The sequence below is a fragment of the Hypanus sabinus genome, chromosome 25 (assembly GCF_030144855.1).
Source record: "Hypanus sabinus isolate sHypSab1 chromosome 25, sHypSab1.hap1, whole genome shotgun sequence".
Classification (NCBI taxonomy): domain Eukaryota; kingdom Metazoa; phylum Chordata; class Chondrichthyes; order Myliobatiformes; family Dasyatidae; genus Hypanus; species Hypanus sabinus.
In genome coordinates, this window is record NC_082730.1 from 6,507,839 (window position 1) to 6,533,489 (window position 25,651).

Consider the following 25,651-nt stretch of genomic DNA (forward strand, 5'->3'; position numbering starts at 1 on the left):
GCACCTATGCACCGTCCACCACAACAGACAGGATCTCCCGGTTGCCACCCGCTTCAACTCTGCTTCACGTTCCCATTCGGATATGTCCATACATGGCCTCCTCTACTGTGTGATGAGGCCAAACTCAGGCCAACACCTCATTTACCGTCTGGGTGGTCTCCAGCCCCTTGGCATGAACATCGAATTCTCCAACTTCCAGTAATTCCCTCCCTCTCCCTTCCCCCATCCCCGTTTCACTCTGCCGCCTCCTCCAGCTGCCTATCACCTCTCTCATGAATCTGCCTTCTTCTACTATACAGTGCTTTCCCCTTACATTCCTTCTTCTCCTTCCCTGCCTATCCCCTCCCTGCGTCCCCCTCTCCACCCTTTGATCTTTCCTCTGACTGGCTTTTCAACCAGAGGAAAGTACCTACCAGCCTTCTCCTTCTCACCCCTCCCTCCACCTTCTTTAGCGGGCCCCTGCTCCCTCCCTCTTCAGTCCTGATGAAGGGTCTCGGCCCGAAACGTTGACTGCTCGTTTCCACGGATGCTGCCCGACCTGCTTAGTTCCTCCAGCGTGATGTAGGTGTTGCTCTGACCCCAGCATCTGCAGTGTACTTCTGAGTTTTGGAAAATCATTGTATATTTCCACTAAGGAAGCAGAATTGACTGCATGAAGAAAAGCAAAACTAAAACACTAAATATGTTTAGAATGGTAATTAAAACAGGTTTCATTTTTAGTTCAGTACCTTTGCACTTTGGAAAGGGATGATTCCAATTTCCATCACTTTCACAGATAAGCTTGCGTTCACCGATCAATGAGTAGTCGCCATGGCATGAAACTTCAGCCACCATTCCGTATTCCCATGACTCTGTAGAGAGCCTTGATATTTCTCCATTCTCAATGGCCGGAATGTCAGGACATTTAACAACTGGCAACAAATGTACTTTAGTTAATTCCCAGAGCAGATCATCACATCACACCTTTCACTTCATGGTTAAAAATCAAACCAGCTCAGTAAAAGTTCAACAGCACTCTATCGCAATATAGCGTGCAGAATACAGGGAACTCTCATCCTCCCCAATTCACATTCAAACCCCCATGACCACATATCCACCTTTCACAATCTAGGCACCCACTCTAAACTTAGACCAACTCATCCCCGGGGGAGAGACACATACACAGCAGCACAGTGCTCAATATAATACTTTACAACATCAGCAATCGGGATTCAATTCTGACGCTGTCAGTAAAGAGTTTGTTACGTTGTTCCTGTGACTGAGTGGGTTTCCTTCAGGAACTCCAGTCTCCTTCCACAGTCCAAAGATGTCTGTATTATGCCAGTAACAAACAGAAGAGATTCTGCTGATACTGGAAATTTAGAGCGACACACAGAAAATTCTGGAGGAGGTCAGCAGGTCAGGGAGCATCCACGGAGAGGAATAAACAGTTGATGTTTTGGGCTTAGACCCTTCATCAGGACTAGGTACAGGCGTCTTCATACTCTCCAATACACAATCAAACTCTCATGACCAAATGTATCTACCTTTCAAAATCTTGGCATTCACTCTGACCTTAGAGAAACTGACTATAAAGATGTTGTCAAGACTGGAGAACTTTAGTTATGGGATTAGATTGGACAGGCTGGGCTTTTTCCCCTGGAGTTAAGAAAGCATAAAGTGTGACCCAAGAGGTGTGTCTAAGATTATAGGAGGCATAGATAGGCTGAATAGACCCTAGTCCTGAGGAAGGGTCTCGGCCCGAAACGTCAACTGTACTTCTTCCTATAGACGCTGCCTGGCCTGCTGCGTTCCACCAGCATTTTGTGTGTGTTGCTTGAATTTCCAGCATCTGCAGATTTCCTCGTGGCTGGACAGTCAGCTCTTTTTCCCATGGTAGTGGCATAAAAAATATGAGGGCACGGGTTTAAGGTAAGAGGACGGAGATCCGTCAGGGAGTTTTGACTTTTACACAGAGAATGGCTTGTATCTGGAACTCAGAGCACGGCAGCGGAATCACTGCAGTCACTACTTTGAAGAGCTATTTCGACAAGATACAACCATGCAAGACACAGGTGATAAATTATTGGAATTCATTGCTACGGATGGCTGTGGAGGCCAAGTCACTGGGTATTTTTAAAGCTGAGGTTGATAGTTTGCTTCTAAACCAGAGAGAAAGAGGCACTCTGAAGGGGAATAATAACAGAACAGAAATAAAGGCAACCAGTAAAAGAATATCAGTCACAGTTAGATGGCTAATGGCCTCAGATTGTTGACCAGTACTGAGGGTATAATACTGTAGCCTTAGCCCATCATCTTCACCACCATTAGATTTCTGAATGGACAATACACCCATGTACACAATGTCATTTTATTTCATTTTACACTACTTATTTGGTGTAGTTATATATATTAAACCTGATTCTGAATCTCAGCTCACCTTCACATGTAGGTACCTGGCCTCCCCATCCATCATCTTCACACAACCGGTAATTTCTACCCACCAGCTTATATCTAAAGAGGTGACAAAATTATAAAAATTATCGCAGAGAAGGTTAAAGTTAGAGCAGTGTTATCAGGAAGAGACTTAGCAATTATATTCCATTAATTTGAAATTTATTAGGATAGGATTGTAATAGAAAAGAGGAAAATGTGTAGTTCCATTCTTAGACGGAAGAGCATCAATTGAGCGAATTGCAACACTCCCAATCAAGATCAGTTCCAATATTTCTCCTAATGTAGGAAAAATATTGGCATCATTTAAATGCTAACTTTTCCTTTATATTTTAAGAGACCATGGGACAGAAAAAATTCAAATTAACACAGAAAATGCTGGAGAAAGTCAGCAGGTCAGCTAGCAGCTGAGTAGATACAAACCCTTTATTAAACCTAATAAAATGTCAAAGCCCAAAACATCAACTGCTTATCCTTCAATAGATACTCCCTGACCTGCTGAGTTCCTCCAGCTTCTTCTGTGTGTCGCTCAGGAATTTCAGCATCTGCAGAATCTCATGATCCTGATTCAGTTTAACTGACGGGACTAACGTCCACAAGCAGGTGTAAAATGTGTCTGAATCAGACAACCAATTTCCCAATGGTAATAAATCCATGACACTTACAAAAACAGAGTGGCCAAGATGGACAAATGTCCCAAAGTGCAAGTGGAGACACTCACACTGAGGCATACAACAGCAGCAAAGCAGGGGATGTCATTTATTTATTAATTTTATTTCGAAATACAGTACAGTAACAAGCCCTGGCCACTAAATTACAGCCATTTGTCCAATCAACCTACTGACCCGCACATCTTTGGAACATGGGAGGAAATCGGAGACCCTGAAGACATCCATGCAGTCCTGGGGGGAATGTACAAACTCCTTATAGACAGCAGTGAGAATTGAACCCAGGTTACCAATGTTTTAAGGTATTACGCCAATCACAATTTCCCAATTATTGGATATTAGCAGGTCTGAGAAGGTCAGTGTTTATTGCTTTTCTCCATTGCCTTTGAGAAAGTGATGGAGTTGTCATCCTTCAGCTGAAGTTGTTCAACAGCAGCATGAGATGGGGAGATAGGCCCACGGAGCAGTAAGGCTGATCAACAACTCCCCTAACAAGACCACCCCACCACACCTCCAAACACCACTGCTTCATCATTTACTGTCAGTCAGCTGATGTACACACACTGCTGTACCATCATTCTACGGACACACAATCTATGCATAGAAACTATCTTACATATTTACATTTATTGTAATTTTTTATTATTGGATTCTTTATCTCAGTGTTTTTATTTGGTGCTGCTTTGGATCTGGAGGAACAATTATTTCATTCTCCTTTACACTTGTGTACTGGAAATGACACTAAATAATCTTGAATCTTGAATGCATCACTGGCCCATGCTGGTCAAGGTGCCCATCTGAGCTCATCCCATTTTCCTGCATTTAGCCCATATCCCTCTAAACCAGGGGTTCCCAACCCTTTTTATGCCATGCAACCCTGCCATTAACCAAGGGGTCCATGAACCCAAGACTGGCAGCCTCTGCTTTATCATGTAGCTGTCCAAGTACTGCTGTTAACGTACCACCCTTACCCACCCCTTTCCGACAGCTAATCCTTTATACTGTCCAGCTTCAGTTTTTCCACCACCTTCAGTTCTGATGCTGACACTATTGCAATAAGTTGTAAACTGAACTATTAACTCAACTCTTTTCTTTCAATCAAGTATGTGAATACTCACCCTTCATTGCAATAAAATGTAACACTACTTCCAAAAGTATTGTCACCCTGGTAATACCCATTCATAATTTCCCCTGGACTTCCACAGCTCTTTGCTGAACAAAAAAGGAGAAAAAAGCCAGGATGTTACTAAGTGTTGATAAGCCTTTCCAATACAATTCACTGAAATGTAAGAGAAACACTAAACTGATGCACACTTTTTCCCAGATTTTTCTAAATATTATTTAATTTTAAAGTAAATTTAAAATTACTTTTATTTTAAAGTGAGCAAGTTAATTTATTCAAGACATTAAACTTCTCAGCAAGTTGCAGTGGAATTTTACCACTCATTAGATAAATATTTGTTATTGCTGACGAAATAAGCTCTTCCAAAATTTCAGTTTGCTTTTTCTCACTGAGGCTCAGATTAGCAGATTTTCACTCTTGTGTCTGAAAGGCAGAGCAGCACACTGGAGAATCAGATTTGCGTCAGGAAGCGTCTGACTCCCATGAACCACACTCCAGCTAACTTACTTCAGTCCTGGAGAGGATGGGGACTGAGAAAAGATGCAGATTGCAGAATGGGAGAAGTTATTGAGTGAGAAAGGATTAGTTATTCAGTACTTACGTGTACAGGTGGCTCGTAATGGTTCCCAAACACCTTCATTACAAGTAATAGATCTGCGATCGTTTTGAGAAAAAGTGTAACCAGGGTTACATAGGTAAGAGACCCTGGATCCACTTGCAAATGTTTCCTTCCCACGATACTTATCTTCTAGTAAGCCATTTTCCAATTCTGGTGGCCTGTTACATTTCCCTTGAAAAAAAAGAATTAGCCTTTTCAATTTAAACAACTAGCACAAGAGATGCATGCCTGGAAAAGATTCTCTTAAGCTATTTTCCCTCCATCCAGTTCAATGATTTTTGGCATTTTTTTTGGCTTGGTCACACCAAATATTGAAATGTACTATTCGGGAAATAAAGTCAAGTTAAACATGAATACAAGTACAGAGGCAAATAACAGTGTTTTATAGACAATAGACAGTAGGTGCAGGAGTAGGCCATTCAGCTCTTCTAGCCAGCACTGCCATTCACTATGATCATGGCTGATCATACACAATCAGTACCCCGTTCCTGCCCTCTCCCCAGATCCCTTGACCCCATCGGTAAGAACTCTACCTAACTTTCTCTTGAATGCATCCAGAGACTTGGTCTCCACTGCCTTCTGGGGCAGAGCATTCCACATATCCACCACTCTTAATTAATTACAAATAATAATGCAACAACATACAGAAAGAAGGGGTGTCCAAATGGTGTCATAACCATAACCTTTCACTCAATATATATAAAAAAGAAATTAATTTCAGGAAACCATGAAGATATGAACATGTTCCACTACTCAAAGTGGCAAAGCAGTGAAAACGGTCTCCAGCTTTAAATTCTTGGGAATGAACACCACAGAGGAGCTCTCTTGGTCCAACAACACCTCCTTGATAGTAGGGAAGGCTCAGCAATGCCAGTTCTCACTTAGGAGTTTAAAGAGAGCAAATCTGTCCCTAAAGCTGCTTGTTCAACCCTTATCAGGTGTCATTGAGAGTACATCAACCTGCTGCATGATAGTGTGGCACACTAGTTGCAGCAGGATTGACCAAAAAGCACTTCAGAGAGTGATCAGGGCTAAACAGAACATCACTGGAATACAACAATCGATATGGAAACCATCTCCGAATGACAAGATCTATGCTGTCACACAAAATTGTGATGGACTCACCCCACCCCAATACGTCCTGCAAGAGATACAGAAATACCCCTGCACAGACGTTCGGACTGAAAAACGGTTTTTTCCCCAGGGCTGTCATACAACTGAACAATGATACATCCACACATTGTCCAGAGGCACCATGAAGTGAGTGAAGTGGATGGGCATAATACTTGACGTGAGTTTATGCTTAATCATTGTGTTTTGTAGGATGGGCATGTGCAACGCTTGAATGGGGCAGCCACTGTTTCTTTTAATTTTAAAGTGGTTTGTTTTTAGTTCAGTTGTAACTTAGAAGTCATTCTAAATAACTCAGACGTTAATTTAAATTTCGTCATTGTGTTTTCAGTAATTGAATTCCCAGTATGTTGTTTTGCACTGAATGGAGTGGCACTGTAATTTCATTGTCCTCACAATAATGCTCTAACTAACTCTCACAGGACCAAATATACAGCAGTCACTTTACTATCCAAATTGAATTGCTGGTAGAACAACAAGTCCTGGAAATATAGCTCCATAATTCATTGAAAGTCACAGAACAGGTATGTAGGGTTGTAAAGAAAGCTTTTGGCACATTGCTGCTCACAGATCAAAGTACTGGGTACAGGAAATGGGATGTTATGTTGAAGTTGTATAGAGGCCCAACTTGGAATACCGCGTGCAGTTTTAGCTCCATAATTCATTGAAAGTCACAGAACAGGTATGTAGGGTTGTAAAGAAAGCTTTTGGCACATTGCTGCTCACAGATCAAAGTACTGGGTACAGGAAATGGGATGTTATGTTGAAGTTGCTGAGGCCCAACTTGGAATACCGCGTGCAGTTTTGGTCACCTACATACAGTTGCGGTGTAAATAAGGTTAAAGGAGTACAGAGAAAATTTACAAGGATGTTTCCAAGTCCGGTGGATCTGGATGTCACAATTAAATAAATACGGATTTTATTTTGTAGAATGTAGAACACTGAGAGGAGATTGATAGATATATAATATTACAAGGGGTACAGATCTGGTAAATGCAAGCAAGCTTTTTCTGCTGAAGCTGGGTGGGACTACAACCATAGGTCATGGGTTAAAGGTGAAAAGTGAGAAGAACATGAGGGCAAACTTCTGCATTCAGAAGGTTTGAGAGTGTGGAACGAGCTGCCAGCACAAGTGGAGCACACGGGCTCCATTTCAATGCTTAAGAGAAGTTTGGACAGGTATATTGTTGGGAGGGCATGAACTGAATTGATTTGACTTTATTTCTTACATCCTTCACATACACGAGGAGACTTTACGTTACGTCGCCATCTAAATGTGCAATGTGCAATCATAGTAACTTATATTAATTTATAATAAATAGAACAGTCAATGTAGTATAGAGAACACTCAAGTAGCGTGAGATTATCAGTCTGATGGCCTGATGGAAGAAGCTGTCCCGGAGCCTGTTGGTCCTGGCTTTTATGCTGCGGTACCGCTTCCCGGATGGTAGCAGCTGGAATAGATTGTGGTCGGGATGGCTTGAGTTCCCAATGATCCTATGGGCCCTTTTTACACACCTGTCCTTGTAAATGTCCTGAATCATGGAAAGTTCACATCTACAGATACACTGGTCTGCCTGCACCACTCTCTGCAGAGGCCTGCGATTGAGGGAAGTACAGTTCCCATTCCAGGCAGTGATGCAGCCAGTCAGGATACTCTCAATTGTGCCCCTGCAGAAAGTTCTTTGGTGGCCCATAACAAACTTCCTCAACCGTCTTCCGGTGAAAGAGGCGCTGTTGTGCCTTTTTCACCACACAGCTGGTGCACACAAACTATGTGGATGCCAAGGAACTTGAACCTGGTTACCATCTCAACCCCAGATCCATTAACGTCAATAGGGGTTAGCCCGTCTCCATTCCTCCTGTAATCCACAACCAGTTCCTTTGTTTTTGCAACATTGAGGGAGAGGTTGTTTTCTTGACACCACTGTGTCAGAGAGGTGACTTCTTCCCTGTAGACCACCTCGTTTTTGTTTGAGATAAGGCAAATCACTGTAGTGTTGTTGGCAAGTTTAATTAACAGATTGGAGCTTTTGGTGGCAACACAGTCATGGCTATACAGGGAGTAAATGATGGGACTCAGAATGCAGCCCTGAGGGGTTCCTGAATTGAGAGTCAGAGGGTCAGAGGTGAGGGAGCCCACTCTTACCACCTGCTGGCGATCTGACAGGAAGTCCAGGATCCAGCTGCACAAGGCAGGGTCAAGGCCGAGGTCTCTGAGCTTCTTGTCGAGCCGGGATGGAACTATGGTGTTAAATGCTGAACTGTAGTCTAATGACAGCATTCCCACATAAGCATCCTTCTTCTCCAGATGTGTAGGGACGGTATGTAGAGCAGTGGTTATTGGGAGAGAGATCGCGATGTTGGCGGCACCGCTACGTTTGGAGAACAATGGTCCCAGTGCAGGTCGATGGGAGTAGGCAGTATGGCACGGACTGGATGGGCTAAAGGGTCTGTATCTGTGCTGTACTTTTCAATGACTCTAAGGCATATGACACAAGATGACAAGGGTGTTAAGCAACCTATGACACATTTGTGTTAATCAGACAGTGGACTGAGTATTAGAGCTGGCACGTGGTGTTATAGCTGCCCAACATGTCAAAACCTCCTCTCCAGACAGAGTCAGACATCACACGTGGTGGGGAACAGATGCAAGGAAGTGACAACCACAGAACTCAGGCTCAGCTCAGTGAAGCTTTAGCAAGATCACAACAGGGCTTCTCAGCAACCTCACACAACCAATACAGCAACTTTGCAATGGACAGACAGATCTTTTGGAACAGAATACTAATGTTTCACTACTGCAGGGCAACAGAGAGCTCAACACGAACCCACCCATATCTCCATTACCCAGACTAGCCTTGAGATTCATCCTGCCCCATTCCCAATCGACAGAGACGTTCCCACCCCACTCCTTTACCTCAAACACCTACTGCCTCATGACAGCCCCTCTTCCAGCACCCTCCCGCTCTCTCACTCACCTGCGCCTGCCAGGCAGACGTGACTGAGCCCAGGGCAAAAGCTGGTGGAACTCAGCATGCCAAATAGTATCCATGGAGAAGAATCAACAGTCGACGTTTCAGGCTGAAACCCTTCATTAGGACTGGACAGGAAGGGGAGAAGTCAGATTAAGAGGATAGGGTAGAGAAGAAAGAAGCAGAAGGTAACAGGTGAATCTGGGAGAAGAGAAGGGGAGAGTGAAGTAAAGAGCTGGGAAGCTGATTTCTGACACAGATAAGGGCTGGAGATGGGAGAATCTCATACGAAAGGGTAGAAGAACATGGAAAAAAAGGAAGGAGGAGCAGCATCAGAGGGAGGTAATGGACGGGTAAGGAGTTAAGGCGAGAGTGGGAAATGGAAACGTACATGGAGCGTAGGTGCTCGGCAAAGCGGTCTCTGAATCTACGCCAGGTATCACTGACATACGGGAGGCCACTCCAGGAGCACCAGATACAGTCAATGACACCAACAGACTCACAGGTGAAGTGTCACCTCACCTGCAAGGGCTGGTATGCTGGGGCCAGCCCACACGGGTTGCCTCACTTTTCGGTGCCAATATAGCATGCCCCACAATGTCCAGGACAAAACAGGCAACACAGAACCAACCTGCAACAAGCCCCCATTCCACCCCAACTCCATTTACCCGTGCGCACATACAACCACAAGACACAGCAACAGAATCAGGCCATCCTGCCTGTTGAATCTGCTCTGTTATTTCATCATGGCCGATCCATTTCCCTCTCAGTCCCATTCTCCTGCCTTCTCTCCATAACCCTTCACACCCTGACTTATCAAGAATCTATCAACCTCCACCTTAAATACTCCCAATAACCTGGACTCCACAGCCACCGGTGGCAACAAAATCCACAGATTCACCACCCTCTGGCTAAAGAAATTCCCCCTAATCTCCATTTTAAATGGATGTGCCTCATTTCCGAGGATGTGGCCTCTGTCCTAGATTCACATCCTCTCTCCAATGTCAGCACATCCTTCTTCACAAAACCCCAAGTGAGGCCTCACCAGTGCCTTATGCAGCCTCAGCATTAATTCCTTGTTTTAATATTCTAGTCCTCTTGCAATGCCTGCGAACATTCCTTACCACCGACCCAACCTACAAGGTGGCCTCTCGGGAATCCTGTCCGAGGCCTCCCAATTACCTTTGCATCTCAGATTTTTGAATTCTCTGCCTGCTTAGAAGAGTCTTCACTTTAGTTCCTTCTGTCAAAGTGTATGGCTGTACACTTCCTGGCACCGTAACAGCTTTATTTCCATCTTTAATATCTCTATTTTTCCCTTTCAGGGTTCCTTTGAAGAGCCTGACCTGGAGTTACACGCTGACCTCGGTTCTTTGCGGGAATGGGACCTGCTCTCGGGGTTTCAAGACTGGCTGTTGTTCGATATGCCAAGGATGCAGCCAAAGACGTTAGCTTGCCTTCGGAGGTCCAAGATCTCGTGGATCTGGAGACAGGTGGATCACTGGAGTCCGAAGATCCACGCTCTGTGCCCAGAGACTTGAGATCCTTGGGCACAGAGCACGGAAAAAGCGATGCTATGGACTTTAAACATCGTAAAACAGCCAGTTGTTTGCTATGTCTCCCCTCTCACTGTGAAACAGACACCTCTTTTTCCTTTATTCGGGAGAGAGAGAGCCCGTGGTATGTCAAATGCCAGGTGAACAAGTAGCCTTTGGGGTACTGAAAGCCTGTGCCTTCGCTGTTGCTTTGCTGCTCGCATGAGTGCTCGGTGGTGGGTGCTGATGCTTTTTTTTGGTGGGGGGAAGGGGAATTGTTGCTTGCTGCCGCTTATGTGCGGGAGGGAAAGGAGTTGAGGGGGACTTTGAGGTTCTAACATTTAACTGTCGTTCTTCTTTGTTGTTACTCCACTGTTTTCATGAATGGTTGCGAAGAAAAAGCATTTCAGGATGTATATTGTATACATTTCTCTGACATTAAATGTACCTTTGACACGGTATTCCACCTGCCACTTCTTTGCCATTCTCCTGACCTGCCCAAGTCCTTCTGCAGCCTTTGGCTTCCCCAGTATTGCCTGTCCTTCCACCCATCTTCATATTGTGCATAAACTTGGCCTCAAAGCCATCAATTCTGTCATCCAAAGACATAAAAAGCAGTGGACCTGACCCTGACCCCTTGGAACACCACCAGTCACTAGCACCCATCAGAAAAAACACACTTCATTCCAACTCTGCCTCTCGCTAGTCAGCCAATGCTCTATCCAGTCTGTGATACCTTGGGCTCTTAACAGCAGCCTCATGTGTGGACCCTGTCAAAGGCCTGCTGAACATCCAAGTGCACAACATCCACCGATTCTCCTCTGACTATCCTACTCGTTATTTCCTGATTACATCAGGAGTATTTAAGAATTTCTGAGTTATTCAGAAGAGAAACTCAAACTTCCATTTTATCCCACAAATTCAACTGAATTGTAATTTATTTGAAAGTAAACATAAAAAAAACTTGACTCATTCCATGGATCAGCTCTTTGCCTATTCACTTATCAATAGCTTTTTACAGCAGGAGACTACAAGTAGGAAGAAGAATAAACCGTCCAGTTGCTCATGTCTGCCCGCCCACTCTAATTCTAGCTGACAATTTGTCTACAGTACTTTCACTTCCATCTTGCAAAGGAACTGGGGTATGTGCATGTAAACCTGCAAAAGTGACAGGGGAGGAAATATGCAGACTCCAGCATGGTACAACATGGTGCAATCATTCCTTCACTTCCCTCATCCAAACGATACACAGTATAGCGTTAGGGTCATAGATGCAAACAGGCCCTTCAGCCCATCTAGTTCACAGAGAACTAATCTTCTACGTATTTCCATCGACCTGCACCTGAACCATAGCCTCTATGGCTATACTTGCCCAAAATTCTCTTAACTGTCAAAATCAAACCCACATCCACCATTTCTGCTGGCAGCTTGTTACCAACCCTGACCACCCTCTGAGTGGAAAAAAGACTTCCTAAAATATTTCACGTTTCATCCTTAAACTACGATCACCCGTTCTGATCCCATAGTACAGAGAACAGTACAGTACAGGAACTGTCCCATCAGTGCAATTAAACTAATCCCATCTGTCCATGTCTCTCCAATTTCCTCATATTAATGTTCCTATCTTAACATCTCTTAAAAATCCCTCATGTTTCTTCCTCTACCAATAACACAGACAGCCAACAGTCACATTGGCCCTCACATCTCCCTTGAAAACACTTCCTTTCGATTTAAGTGCATGCCCTCTCATATCAGCCCTGGGTGAAGAGATACTGAATATCTACTCTCTCTGTCATTCTCATAATCTTACACATCTCTATCAACATCTGCCGCTCCAAGAAAAAAACAAACCGCTTCTCCAATCTCTCATTATAGCAGATGCCCTCTAATCCAGACAGTATCCTGGTACACTTCCTCTGCACACTCTCCCAAAGTGAAAAGCCTTATCCAACCTCAGGTGAAATATCCTGCTTGCATTTACCCTATCTATAACTTATTATTTTATATATAGTCGGCCCTCCTTATCCACGAGGGATTGGTTCCAGGACCCCTCACGGATACCAAAAAACGCGGATGCTCAAGTGCCTTATTCAACCTGTCTCAATACGGTGGACCTTAGGATCCAGTGGAACCCCAGACCGTCGTTGCGGGCAGTGGAGTGAGCCGGGAGTAGAGTGGAGACCTAAGGGCTTTGGCTCAACGGGCTTCGGCGGAACTGGTTGAGGCGAGGAAGACCGGAGTGCAGAGCTCTCACAGCTAGTTGCTTGGTGAGTATTGGTAAGTAGTCCTGCTTCCTTTTACACTTATAACTTTAAAAGTATTGTTAAATAGTGTGATAGTTAGCTGTATTAGGGCAAAGGGTTCTTGCATAACTAATACTAGTACATTAAATTAACTATATAGCATGGAGCAGGTGATGTGTCACTGCTGCGAGATGTGGGAACCGGTAGACCCCATTGAGGGACACGGCGACTACATTTGCAACAAGTGTTTGTTGCTCGAGGAACTCCAGCTTCATATTGATGAGCTGCAGTCCGAGCTTCAGACACTGCGACACATCAGGGAGGGGGAGAGTTACCTGGACTCTGTGTACCAGGAGATAGCCACACCTAATGGATTAACTAATGTAGATTGCAGTCAAGCACAGGATGGTGTGGCTATGAGTGAGGAAAGTAGGGGAATCCAGGAGGTAGGGCTGGAGGAGATGCAGGTCTTGCTCTTGTCCAACAGATTCGAGGCTTTAACTCCCTGTGAGGGCAGGAGCGGAGACTGTGGGGAGGATGAGCAACCTCCCCATAGCACCATGGAGTGGGGGGCCATTCCAGAGGGGGGAGTCAATAGAAGTGTTGTAGTAATAGGGGACAGTATCGTCAGGGGGATAGATAGGGTTCTCTGCAACCGAGAGCGGGAGTCCCGAAGGCTATGTTGCCTGCCTGGTGCCAGGGTTAAGGGCATCTCTTCTGGGCTGGAGAGAAACTTGCAGTGGGAGGGCGAGGATCCAGTTGTCTTAGTACACGTCGGTACTAATGACATAGATAGGACAAGGAAGAAGGTTCTGTTACAGGAATATGAGCAGCTAGGGGTCAAATTAAAAAACAGAACCTCAAGGGTAATAATTTCTGGATTATTACCTGAGCCACGAGCAAATTTGGCTAGGTTAAATAAAACTAGGGAGTTAAACGCATGGCTCAAAGACTGGTGTGGGAGAAGTGGGTTTTGCTTCTTGGGACACTGGCACCAGTACTGGGACAGGACAGAACTGTTCCGGAGGGACGGGCTTCACCTGAACCGGGCTGGGGTTAGTGTCCTGGCGAATCATATAACTAGGGCTGCAGAGAGGTCTTTAAACTAACTAGTGGGGGGGAGGATTCTAGAGAGCAAATAATTAAAAAGACAATGAAGAAGGTAATGGATGTAGGTAAAAGTGGAGGAATAAAAAGACAGAGTGTGTCAGGAGGGGAAAGAATGTACAGAGATAAGTGTAAAGTTGTACAAAAGGAAAAGGTAGGAAATAAGTGTCAAACATATTTGAAAGTCCTTTATTTGAATGCACGTAGTATTAGGAATAAAATTGATGAGTTGACGGTACAAATAATTACGTATGGTTATGATATTGTGGCAATTACAGAAACATGGCTGCAGGGTGACCAGGACTGGGAATTAAACATACAAGGGTATTCGACAATTAGGAGAGACAGGCAAGAAGGAAAAGGAGGTGGGGTGGCTATGTTAATAAAGCAAGAAATCACTGCAAAAAAGTGAAATGATATTGGCTCAAAGGATCAGGATAACAAAACAATTTGGGTAGAAATAAGAAATAGTAAAGGGAAAAAAGCAGTGGTGGGAGTAGTCTATAGGCCTCCAAACAGCTGTAACTCAGTTGGTCGGAGCATAAATCAGGAAATAGTTGGGGCTTGTCATAAGGGAACAGCTATAATTATGGGGGATTTTAACTTTCATATTGACTGGACTAATCAAGTCGGACACGGCAGCCTTGAAGAAGAGTTTATTGAGTGTATTCGGGATGGGTTCCTTGAACAATACGTTACTGAGCCGACAAGGGGACAAGCAGCCTTAGATCTGGTCCTGTGTAATGAGACAGGACTAATAAAAAATGTCCTAGTAAAGGATCCCCTTGGAATGAGTGACCATAACATGGTCGAATTCCATATTCAATTAGAGGATGAGAGGGTTGGATCTCAAACAAGCGTACTGAGCTTAAATAAAGGAGACTATGATGGTATGAGAGCGGAATTGCTTAAAATGGATTGGAAAAATATTTTAAAGGGTAGATCGGTACTTGATCAGTGGTGTATATTTAAGGAGTTATTTTACAACTATCAAGAAAAATATATTCCACTGAAGAAAAAAGGGTGTAAAAGAAAAAATAGTTATCCGTGTCTAAGTAAAGAAATAAAGCAAAGTATACGACTAAACAGAAAGTTATACAAGGTAGCTAAATCTAGTGGGAAGATTGAAGAGTGAGAAGCTTTTAAAGATCAGCAGCAAATAACAAAAAGATTGATTAAGAAGGGGAAGATAGATTATGAAAGTAAATTGGCAAAAAACATAAAAGCAGATAGTAAGAGTTTTTATAGTTACATAAAAAGAAAAAGGGTGGCTAAAGTAAATGTTGGTCCCCTAGAAGATGAGACCGGGAAATTAATGGTAGGGGACATGGAGATGGCGGAAACGCTGAACAAATATTTTGTATCAGTTTTTACAGTAGAGGACACTCAAAATATCCCAACGCTGGATAAACAGGGGGCTCTAGGGGGAGAGAAGCTAACTACGATTCAAATCACCAAGGAAATAGTACTTGATAAACTAATGGGACTGAAGGTGGGACCTTTGGACCGGATGGCTTGCATCCTAGGGTCTTAAGGGAAGTGGCAGTCGGGATTGTGGATGCATTAGTGATAATTTTTCAAAACTCGCTGGACTCGGCAATGGTCCCGGCAGATTGGAAAAATGTTAATGTAACTCCTTTATTTAAAAAGGGCAATAGACAGAAGGCTGGGAATTATAGGCCAGTAAGCCTAACATCTGTGGTTGACAAAATGTTGGAATCGATAATTAAGGAAACGGTAACAGGACATTTGGATAAACATAGCTTAATAGGACAAAGTCAGCATGGCTTTACAAAAGGGAAGTCATGTTTGACAAATTTGTTGGAGTTCTTTGAGGACATAACATATAGGGTAGATAAAGGGGAACCAGTGGATGTGGTGTATTTGGACTTCCAAAAGGCATTTGACAAGGTGCCACACCAAAGATAATTACTTAAAGTAAAAAATCATGGGATTGGGGATAATATTCTGGCATGGGTGGAGGATTGGCTTTCTAACAGAAAACAGAGAGTTGGGATAAATGATTTATTCTCAGACTGGTAGTTGGTGACTAGTGGTGTTTCGCAGGGGTCAGTGTTGGGACCCCAACCCTTTACAATCTATATTAATGATTTGGAGAAAGGGACTAAGTGCAACGTATCAAAGTTTGCTGATGACACAAAGATGGGAGGGAGTGTAATGAGTGCAGAGGACATTGAAACCCTGCAGGGGGACATAGATAGGCTGAGTGATTGGGCAGAGATTTGGCAGATGAAATATAATACTGACAAGGTCTTGCACTTTGGCAGGAAAAATAATAGAGCAAGTTATTATCTAAATGGAGAGAAACTGGAAAGTGCTTCTGTGCAAAGGGATCTGGGGGTCCGGGTACAGGAAACACAAAAAGTTAGTATGCAAGTGCAGCAAGTGGTCAAGAAGGCCAATGGAATGCTGGCTTTTATTGCTAGGGGGATGGAGTATAAGAACAGGGAGGTCTTACTGCAGTTGTACCAGGTATTGGTGAGACCACACCTGGAGTACTGTGTGCAGTTCTGGTCTCCATATTTAAGAAAGAACATACTGGCTCTTGAGGCAGTGCAGAGAAGGTTCACTAGGTTAATTCCGGGGATGGGTGGGTTGATGTATGATGAGAGGCTGAGTAGATTGGGACTCTACTCATTGGAGTTCCGAAGAATGAGATGCGATCTTATTGAAACATATAAGATTGTGAAGGGGCTTGATCGGGTGGATGCGGGGAGAATGTTCCCAATGGTGGGTGAAACTAGGACTAGGGGGCATAATCTTAAAATAAGGGGATGCCGTTCCAGGACTGAGATGAGGAGAAATTTCTTCACTCAGAGGGTAGTGGGGCTGTGGAATATACTGCCCCAGAGAGCTGTGGAAGCAATAAATTCAAAACGGAGATAGACATTTTCCTGGATAAAATGGCATTAGGGGATACGGTGAGCGAGCAGGTAAGTGGACATGAGGCTAGGGTTAGATCAGTCATGTCACCTCCTGGGCTAGTTTTCGATAGCCTGGATGGGTCGGAGAAGAATTTTCCAGATTTTTTCTCCTCAATTGGCAAATCATTTTTTTTTTACCCCGGGTGATCACGTAGACTTGGGCGGGATGAATAATAAAATAAAATGGGCGGCATGGTGCCCCGTTGGTTGGCACTGTTGCCTTGTGGGATTCGGTGATAACTAGAGTTAAGATTGGATCAGCCATAATCTTGTCGAATGGTGGAGCAGGCTTGAGGGGCCGATTGGGCTACTCCTGCTCCTATCTCTTATGTCCTTATGTTAATCTGTCTCAGTCTGGTGGACATTAGGACCTGGCGGTGGAGCTCTGAATCCGCAGTGTTTCTGTTCACGAAAATAATCACGAGCACGATTGAAAATAAAGTGGAAATAATAAAGCGATCGGAAAAAGGTGAAACACCATCGGTCATTGTAAAAGTGTTAGGCTACGTCGGTCAACGATCAGAACAATTTTAAAGGATAAACTGAGAAAGGCTCTGCCCCAATGAAAGCTACAATTATTACTAAGCAATGCAGTGGTTTAATTTTTGGATTTTAGGGTTTTGAGCTTTTGATCCTCCACATCAACCCGGCATGGATGGAGAGCGCACTCGAAAGCGGTCTGTCACTGGCTCCCGAGTCCAGCTCTGAAACATACATTCTTAAGTGTTTTATATACATACAAAGGTAAAATATATACTATATAATAAGACAAACGTTTGACTAACTGACACTAAATAATACCGCATGTACCTGTTCCGACTTACTTAGTAAGAGAACTCACGATTTTTTCGATCCGGATCCATGATAACCCACGCACATCCTCCTGTATACTTTAAATCATCTCTAGACTACTTATGATACCTAATACAATGTAAATGCTATGTAAAATATTTGATATACTGCATCGTTCAGGGAATAATGACAAGAAAAAAAAGTCTGTACATGCTCAAACAACAAGTGCTGGAAGACCACTTCCGGGTTTTCTCGATTCGCGGTTGGTTGAATTCGCGGATGTGGAACTCGCGGATAAGGAGGGCCGACTGTACCTCTATCTCCCATCATTTTCTGCTCCCCAGTGTCTAAAGTCCTAATCAATTCAAAATTTCCCCTTAACTAAAATCCTCTATGAACTGCTAAATGCTGAAGTTCTGGCTAGATCCCTGTGACATATCACTGTTTACAGGCCCAAAGCTTTGCTAATTCTTCCTTCACAGATGCCATGTGTTTTTTGGATTTCCAGCATCTGTGGTATTTTGTTTTCAATCTGCAGTTTTGTGACATAAAAGCAAAGATAGGTCTCATTTTGAAACATAACCTATAACCATTTTATTCTTTAATCTCAGAAGCTGAATCTTTAAAAGTTTGTAGGAGTGAAGAGTAGCAGGTAAACTGTCACCAAATCACATTTTTTTAAAATCATACTGCCTCTCAATTCAGATTCAGTTTTACCCACTATTTCTGGAAATGTTTACTCACGTGGTGTGCAGGTGGGTGGTGGGGGTGAAAAATTGCCGTCCTCTCCACATACAATGTGACCATCGCCCTCCATCTCATAACCTTCTTCACACCGGAAACTGATTTGCTCCTGATATTTGTAAGTAGGTTTGTATGTCGATACCATGTGGACATTGTTAGGAATATCAGGAGCCGGACATTTAACAACTGGTAAAATAAAGAACTTTTGCTGTTAGGTATCCTAACGAATTTACAACATGAATAAAATAGTAAGAAAAGTTTTAATTTTAAATTCAAAGCACTTAAAAGCACTTTGCTGAACTAAAACATGATGAAAAAACAGCATCTCATGCAGATGCAGACCGTTCAAGCAGAATGCATTGTATATTTCCATTAAGGAACTACACGAAGAATTGACTCCATGAAGAATTAACAAACTGCATGCCGAAATACAAAAATAAAACACTAAGTATGTTTAAAATGGTAATTAAGACAGGTTTCATTTTTAATTTAGTACCTTTGCACTTTGGAAAGGGATGATTCCAATTTCCATCACTTTCACAGATAAGCTTGCGTTCACCGATCAATGAGTAGTCGCCATGGCATGAAAATTCAGCCACCATTCCGTATTCCCATGACTCTGTAGAGAGCCTTGATATTTCTCCATTCTCAATGGCCGGAATGTCAGGACATTTAACAGCTGGCAACAAATGTACTTCAGTTAATTCCCAGAGCAGATCATCACATCACACCTTTCACTTCATGGTTAAAAATCAAACCAGCTCAGTAAAAGTTCAACAGCGCTCTATCGCAATATAGCGTGCAGAATACAGGGAACTCTCATCCTCCCCAATTCACATTCAAACCCCCATGACCACATATCCACCTTTCACAATCTAGGCACCCACTCTAAACTTAGACCAACTCATCCCCGGGGGAGAGACACATACACAGCAGCACAGTGCTCAATATAATACTTTACAACATCAGCAATCGGGATTCAATTCTGACGCTGTCAGTAAAGAGTTTGTTACGTTGTTCCTGTGACTGAGTGGGTTTCCTTCAGGAACTCCAGTCTCCTTCCACAGTCCAAAGATGTCTGTATTATGCCAGTAACAAACAGAAGAGATTCTGCTGATACTGGAAATTTAGAGCGACACACAGAAAATTCTGGAGGAGGTCAGCAGGTCAGGGAGCATCCACGGAGAGGAATAAACAGTTGATGTTTTGGGCTTAGACCCTTCATCAGGACTAGGTACAGGCGTCTTCATACTCTCCAATACACAATCAAACTCTCATGACCAAATGTATCTACCTTTCAAAATCTTGGCATTCACTCTGACCTTAGAGAAACTGACTATAAAGATGTTGTCAAGACTGGAGAACTTTAGTTATGGGATTAGATTGGACAGGCTGGGCTTTTTCCCCTGGAGTTAAGAAAGCATAAAGTGTGACCCAAGAGGTGTGTCTAAGATTATAGGAGGCATAGATAGGCTGAATAGACCCTAGTCCTGAGGAAGGGTCTCGGCCCGAAACGTCAACTGTACTTCTTCCTATAGACGCTGCCTGGCCTGCTGCGTTCCACCAGCATTTTGTGTGTGTTGCTTGAATTTCCAGCATCTGCAGATTTCCTCGTGGCTGGACAGTCAGCTCTTTTTCCCATGGTAGTGGCATAAAAAATATGAGGGCACGGGTTTAAGGTAAGAGGACGGAGATCCGTCAGGGAGTTTTGACTTTTACACAGAGAATGGCTTGTATCTGGAACTCAGAGCACGGCAGCGGAATCACTGCAGTCACTACTTTGAAGAGCTATTTCGACAAGATACAACCATGCAAGACACAGGTGATAAATTATTGGAATTCATTGCTACGGATGGCTGTGGAGGCCAAGTCACTGGGTATTTTTAAAGCTGAGGTTGATAGTTTGCTTCTAAACCAGAGAGAAAGAGGCACTCTGAAGGGGAATAATAACAGAACAGAAATAAAGGCAACCAGTAAAAGAATATCAGTCACAGTTAGATGGCTAATGGCCTCAGATTGTTGACCAGTACTGAGGGTATAATACTGTAGCCTTAGCCCATCATCTTCACCACCATTAGATTTCTGAATGGACAATACACCCATGTACACAATGTCATTTTATTTCATTTTACACTACTTATTTGGTGTAGTTATATATATTAAACCTGATTCTGAATCTCAGCTCACCTTCACATGTAGGTACCTGGCCTCCCCATCCATCATCTTCACACAACCGGTAATTTCTACCCACCAGCTTATATCTAAAGAGGTAACAAAATTATAAAAATTATCTCAGAGAAGCTTAAAGTTAGAGCAGTGTTATCAGGAAGAGACTTAGCAATTATATTCCATTAATTTGAAATTTATTAGGATAGGATTGTAATAGAAAAGAGGAAAATATGTAGTTCCATTCTTAGACGGAAGAGCATCAATTGAGCGAATTGCAACACTCCCAATCAAGATCAGTTCCAATATTTCTCCTAATGTAGGAAAAATATTGGCATCATTTAAATGCTAACTTTTCCTTTATATTTTAAGAGACCATGGGACAGAAAAAATTCAGATTAACACAGAAAATGCTGGAGGAAGTCAGCAGGTCAGCTAGCAGCTGAGTAGATACAAACCCTTTATTAAACCTAATAAAATGTCAAAGCCCAAAACATCAACTGCTTATCCTTCAATAGATACTCCCTGACCTGCTGAGTTCCTCCAACTTTTTCTGTGTGTCGCTCAGGAATTTCAGCATCTGCAGAATCTCATGATCCTGATTCAGTTTAACTGACGGGACTAACGTCCACAAGCAGGTGTAAAATGTGTCTGAATCAGACAACCAATTTCCCAATGGTAATAAATCCATGGCACTTACAAAAACAGATTGGCCAAGATGGACAAATGTCCCAAAGTACAAGTGGAGACACTCACACTGAGGCATACAACAGCAGCAAAGCAGGGGATGTCATTTATTTATTAATTTTATTTCGAAATACAGCACAGTAACAAGCCCTGGCCACTAAATTACAGCCATTTGTCCAATCAACCTACTGACCCGCACATCTTTGGAACATGGGAGGAAATCGGAGACCCTGAAGACATCCATGCAGTCCTGGGGGGAATGCACAAACTCCTTATAGACAGCAGTGAGAATTGAACCCAGGTTACCAATGTTTTAAGGTATTACGCCAATCACAATTTCCCAATTATTGGATATTAGCAGGTCTGAGAAGGTCAGTGTTTATTGCTTTTCTCCATTGCCTTTGAGAAAGTGATGGAGTTGTCATCCTTCAGCTGAAGTTGTTCAACAGCAGCATGAGATGGGGAGATAGGCCCACGGAGCAGTAAGGCTGATCAACAACTCCCCTAACAAGACCACCCCACCACACCTCCAAACACCACTGCTTCATCATTTACTGTCAGTCAGCTGATGTACACACACTGTTGTACCATCATTCTACGGACACACAATCTATGCATAGAAACTATCTTACATATTTACATTTATTGTAATTTTTTATTATTGGATTCTTTATCTCAGTGTTTTTATTTGGTGCTGCTTTGGATCTGGAGGAACAATTATTTCATTCTCCTTTACACTTGTGTACTGGAAATGACACTAAATAATCTTGAATCTTGAATGCATCACTGGCCCATGCTGGTCAAGGTGCCCATCTGAGCTCATCCCATTTTCCTGCATTTAGCCCATATCCCTCTAAACCAGGGGTTCCCAACCCTTTTTATGCCATGCAACCCTGCCATTAACCAAGGGGTCCATGAACCCGAGACTAGCAGCCTCTGCTTTATCATGTAGCTGTCCAAGTACTGCTGTTAACGTACCACCCTTACCCACCCCTTTCCGACAGCTAATCCTTTATACTGTCCAGCTTCAGTTTTTCCACCACCTTCAGTTCTGATGCTGACACTATTGCAATAAGTTGTAAACTGAACTATTAACTCAACTCTTTTCTTTCAATCAAGTATGTGAATACTCACCCTTCATTGCAATAAAATGTAACACTACTTCCAAAAGTATTGTCACCCTGGTAATACCCATTCATAATTTCCCCTGGACTTCCACAGCTCTTTGCTGAACAAAAAATGGGAAAAAAGCCAGGATGTTAATAAGTGTTGATAAGCCTTTCCAATACAATTCACTGAAATGTAAGAGAAACACTAAACTGATGCACACTTTTTCCCAGATTTTTCTAAATATTATTTCATTTTAAAGTAAAATTAAAATTACTTTTATTTTAAAGTGAGCAAGTTAATTTATTCAAGACATTAAACTTCTCAGCAAGTTGCAGTGGAATTTTACCACTCATTAGATTAATAATTGTTATTGCTGAAGAAATAAGCTCTTCCAAAATTTCAGTTTGCTTTTTCTCACAGAGGCTCAGGTTAGCAGATTTTCACTCTTGTGTCTAAAAGGCAGAGCAGCACACTGGAGAATCAGATTTGCGTCAGGAAGCGTCTGACTCCCATGAACCACACTCCAGCTAACTTACTTCAGTCCTGGAGAGGATGGGGACTGAGAAAAGATGCAGATTGCAGAATGGGAGAAGTTATTGAGTGAGAAAGGATTAGTTATTCAGTACTTACGTGTACAGGTGGCTTGTAATGGTTCCCAAACACCTTCATTACAAGTAATAGACCTGCGACTATATGGTGGAAAAGTGTAACCAGGGTTACATACGTAAGAAACCTTGGATCCACTTGCAAACGTCTTTTTCTGGAGATACTTATCGTGTAGTAAGCCATTTTCCAACTTTGGTGGCCGGTTACATTCCCCTTAAAAAAGAAAGAATTGCCCTTTTTAATTTGCAACAACCAACACAAGAGACGCACGCCAGAAAAATACTCGAAGTTATTTTCCTTGTACCCAGTTCAATGATTTTTGGCAATTTTTTTTATAGTTTGTCAATGCCAAATATTGAAATGTATGACACAGGAAACAAAGTCAAGTTAAACACGAATACAAATACAGAAACAAGTAAGTGTTTTCTCTGCAAACTCAGAGCTAACACTGTTATTTGGCATGAAGTCCATCACCGACTCTAAAGGAAAGACCTCCTCTCCTGCAAACAGTGTCGCTACACTAGCTGAGCTAAACAACTTATTTGCTCAGTTTGACAGGGACAACAACAGGGATCAAGGCCTTGGCACACACAGAGCATATGGACCAGATGGCCGGTCTAGAAGGACTGTTCCTACTGAAATCTGTAACACCTCCCTGTCTCTTGCTGTTGTCCTTGCATGCTTCAAATCATCAACCATTATACTAGTCAGAAGCAACATGCCTCAATGACGACAGACTGGTTATGCCTCACATTAAAAACACCATCCCTGCTTACTCTGGACCAGCACCAGTTTGTCTAGAAAGCAAACAAATCAACAGCAGGCTCCATCACTCTCCACACTGCACTGGAACACCTGGAGCATAAGGACACCCACACAAGAATACTTTTTAATCAACAACAATTCTGCCTTCAACACCACACTCCCCCAACAAGCTGACTGTTAGCTTACACAGCAGTATAGTAGGGAAAGCTCAGTAATGCCTGTACTATTTTCAGAGTTTAAAGATAGCAAATCTACTCCAAACGCTGCCAGTAAACCTTTATTGAAGTATACTGACCTACTGCATGACAATATGCAAGTCTGTAAAATTTGTAACTCTATAGTATTTATGAATTTATTACTTCTGTAAAATGTGATGTGACAAAATGCAACCTGTGTGATCCCAGAGTGCTTTGCTGGTTTGGCTGGACGCTTACAAGAAGATTGCTTGTTTTTAATAGCATGGGGTGTTTATGGTAGGGAATGTTCTGACAAAAGAGTAAAACAGGACACAGCTCTCATGGGAGGGGGTGGGGGAAAAAGCCTCAAATTACAAATGGACTGATTAAAAACATACATGAAGGATGCAGATAAGAAAGGGTTAGAACTTTGGGATGAAACAACCTCAATGACATGATGAATCACTGGACTTTATAAATGTATAAAAGTGATTTGCTTTGAGCTGCAAGATTGAAGCTACCTTCTAATGACAAAGTATGTTGGTAGACTTTCCCTTGCAAGTAATAAACATGGTTATAATTTAATGAACTCTGAATTTGTAGTTTGCTACTATATAATAGAAGATGTACCTGAACAGTACATGACGTATGGTATACTAGCTGCAACAAGATCGTCCAAAAAGCCCTTCAATAAGTGATCAGGACTGCACAGAACATTCCTGGGGCAGAATTACCTGATATGGAAACCATCTGCAACTCACAATGTCCACGGCGGGCTTGCAAAATTGTGATCAACTCATCCCACCCCAGTAATAATCTGTTCAAACTCATACCATGCAAGGAATATTGAGAAAGTAAGGAGGCATGGGATCCAAGGGGACATTGCTTTGTGGATCCAGAACTGGCTTGCCCGCAGAAGGCAAAGAGCGGTTGTAGACAGGTCATATTCTGCATGGAGGTCGGTCACCAGTGGTGTGCTTCAGGGATCTGTTCTGGGACCCCTACTCTTTGAGATTTTTATAAATGACCTGGATGAGGAAGTGGAGGGATGGGTTAGTAAATTTGCTGATGACACAAAGGTTGGGGGTGTTGTGGATTGTGTGGAGGGCTGTCAGAAGTTACAAAGAGACATTGATAGGATGCAAAACTGGGCTGAGAAGTGGCAGATGGCGTTCAACTCAGCTAAGTGGGAGGCGGTTCATTTTGATAGGTCAAATATTACGGCGGAATATAGCATTAATGGTAAGACTCTCGGCAATGTGGAGGATCAGAGGGATTTTGGGGTCCGAGTCCATAGGACACTCAAAGCTGCTATGTAGGTTGAATTTGTTGTTAAGAAGGCATATGGTGCATTGGCTTTCATCAGTTGTGGGATTGAATTTAAGAGCCGAGAAGTAATGTTGCAGCTATATAGGACCCTGGTCAGACAGCACTTGGAGTACTGTGCTCAATTTTGGTCGCCTCACTACAGGAAGGATGTGGAAATCATAGAAAGGGTGCAGAGGAGATTTACAAGGATGTTGCCTGGATTGGGGAGCATGCCTTATGAGAATAAGTTGAGTGAACTTGGCCTTTTCTCCTTGGAGGCAGAAACAATAAGAGACTCCTGGATGGCTACTACATGGAGCTTAGAAAAACAGAGGGCTATGGGTAAAGCCTAGGTAGTTCTAAGATAGAGACATGTTCAGCACCGCTTTGTGGGCCGAAGGGCCTGTATTGTGCTGTATGTTTTCTATGGCCTGGAGTATTGTGTGCAGTTTTGGTCTCCAAATTTAAGGAAGGACATTCTTGCTATTGAGGAAGTGCAGCGTAGGTTCACAAGGCTA

General features: G+C 42.9%; 1 protein-coding gene across 4 annotated transcripts in view; it reads right to left on the minus strand.

Moving 5' to 3' along the window:
* LOC132380949 (C4b-binding protein alpha chain-like) overlaps positions 1–25,651 on the minus strand; it is a 91,627-nt gene that overhangs the window by 55,468 nt on the left and 10,508 nt on the right. For all 4 annotated transcript variants that reach the window (XM_059949962.1, XM_059949960.1, XM_059949961.1 and 1 more), the window contains exons 2-10: positions 22,909–23,097; positions 22,303–22,396; positions 20,503–20,576; positions 18,812–18,994; positions 18,316–18,501; positions 4,826–5,014; positions 4,220–4,313; positions 2,420–2,493; positions 729–911 (exon numbers count right to left, since the gene is read on the minus strand). In XM_059949962.1, coding sequence (XP_059805945.1) covers positions 729–911; positions 2,420–2,493; positions 4,220–4,313; positions 4,826–5,014; positions 18,316–18,501; positions 18,812–18,994; positions 20,503–20,576; positions 22,303–22,396; positions 22,909–23,097 — 1,266 coding nt within the window. The remainder of the gene's footprint in view (positions 1–728; positions 912–2,419; positions 2,494–4,219; positions 4,314–4,825; positions 5,015–18,315; positions 18,502–18,811; positions 18,995–20,502; positions 20,577–22,302; positions 22,397–22,908; positions 23,098–25,651) is intronic.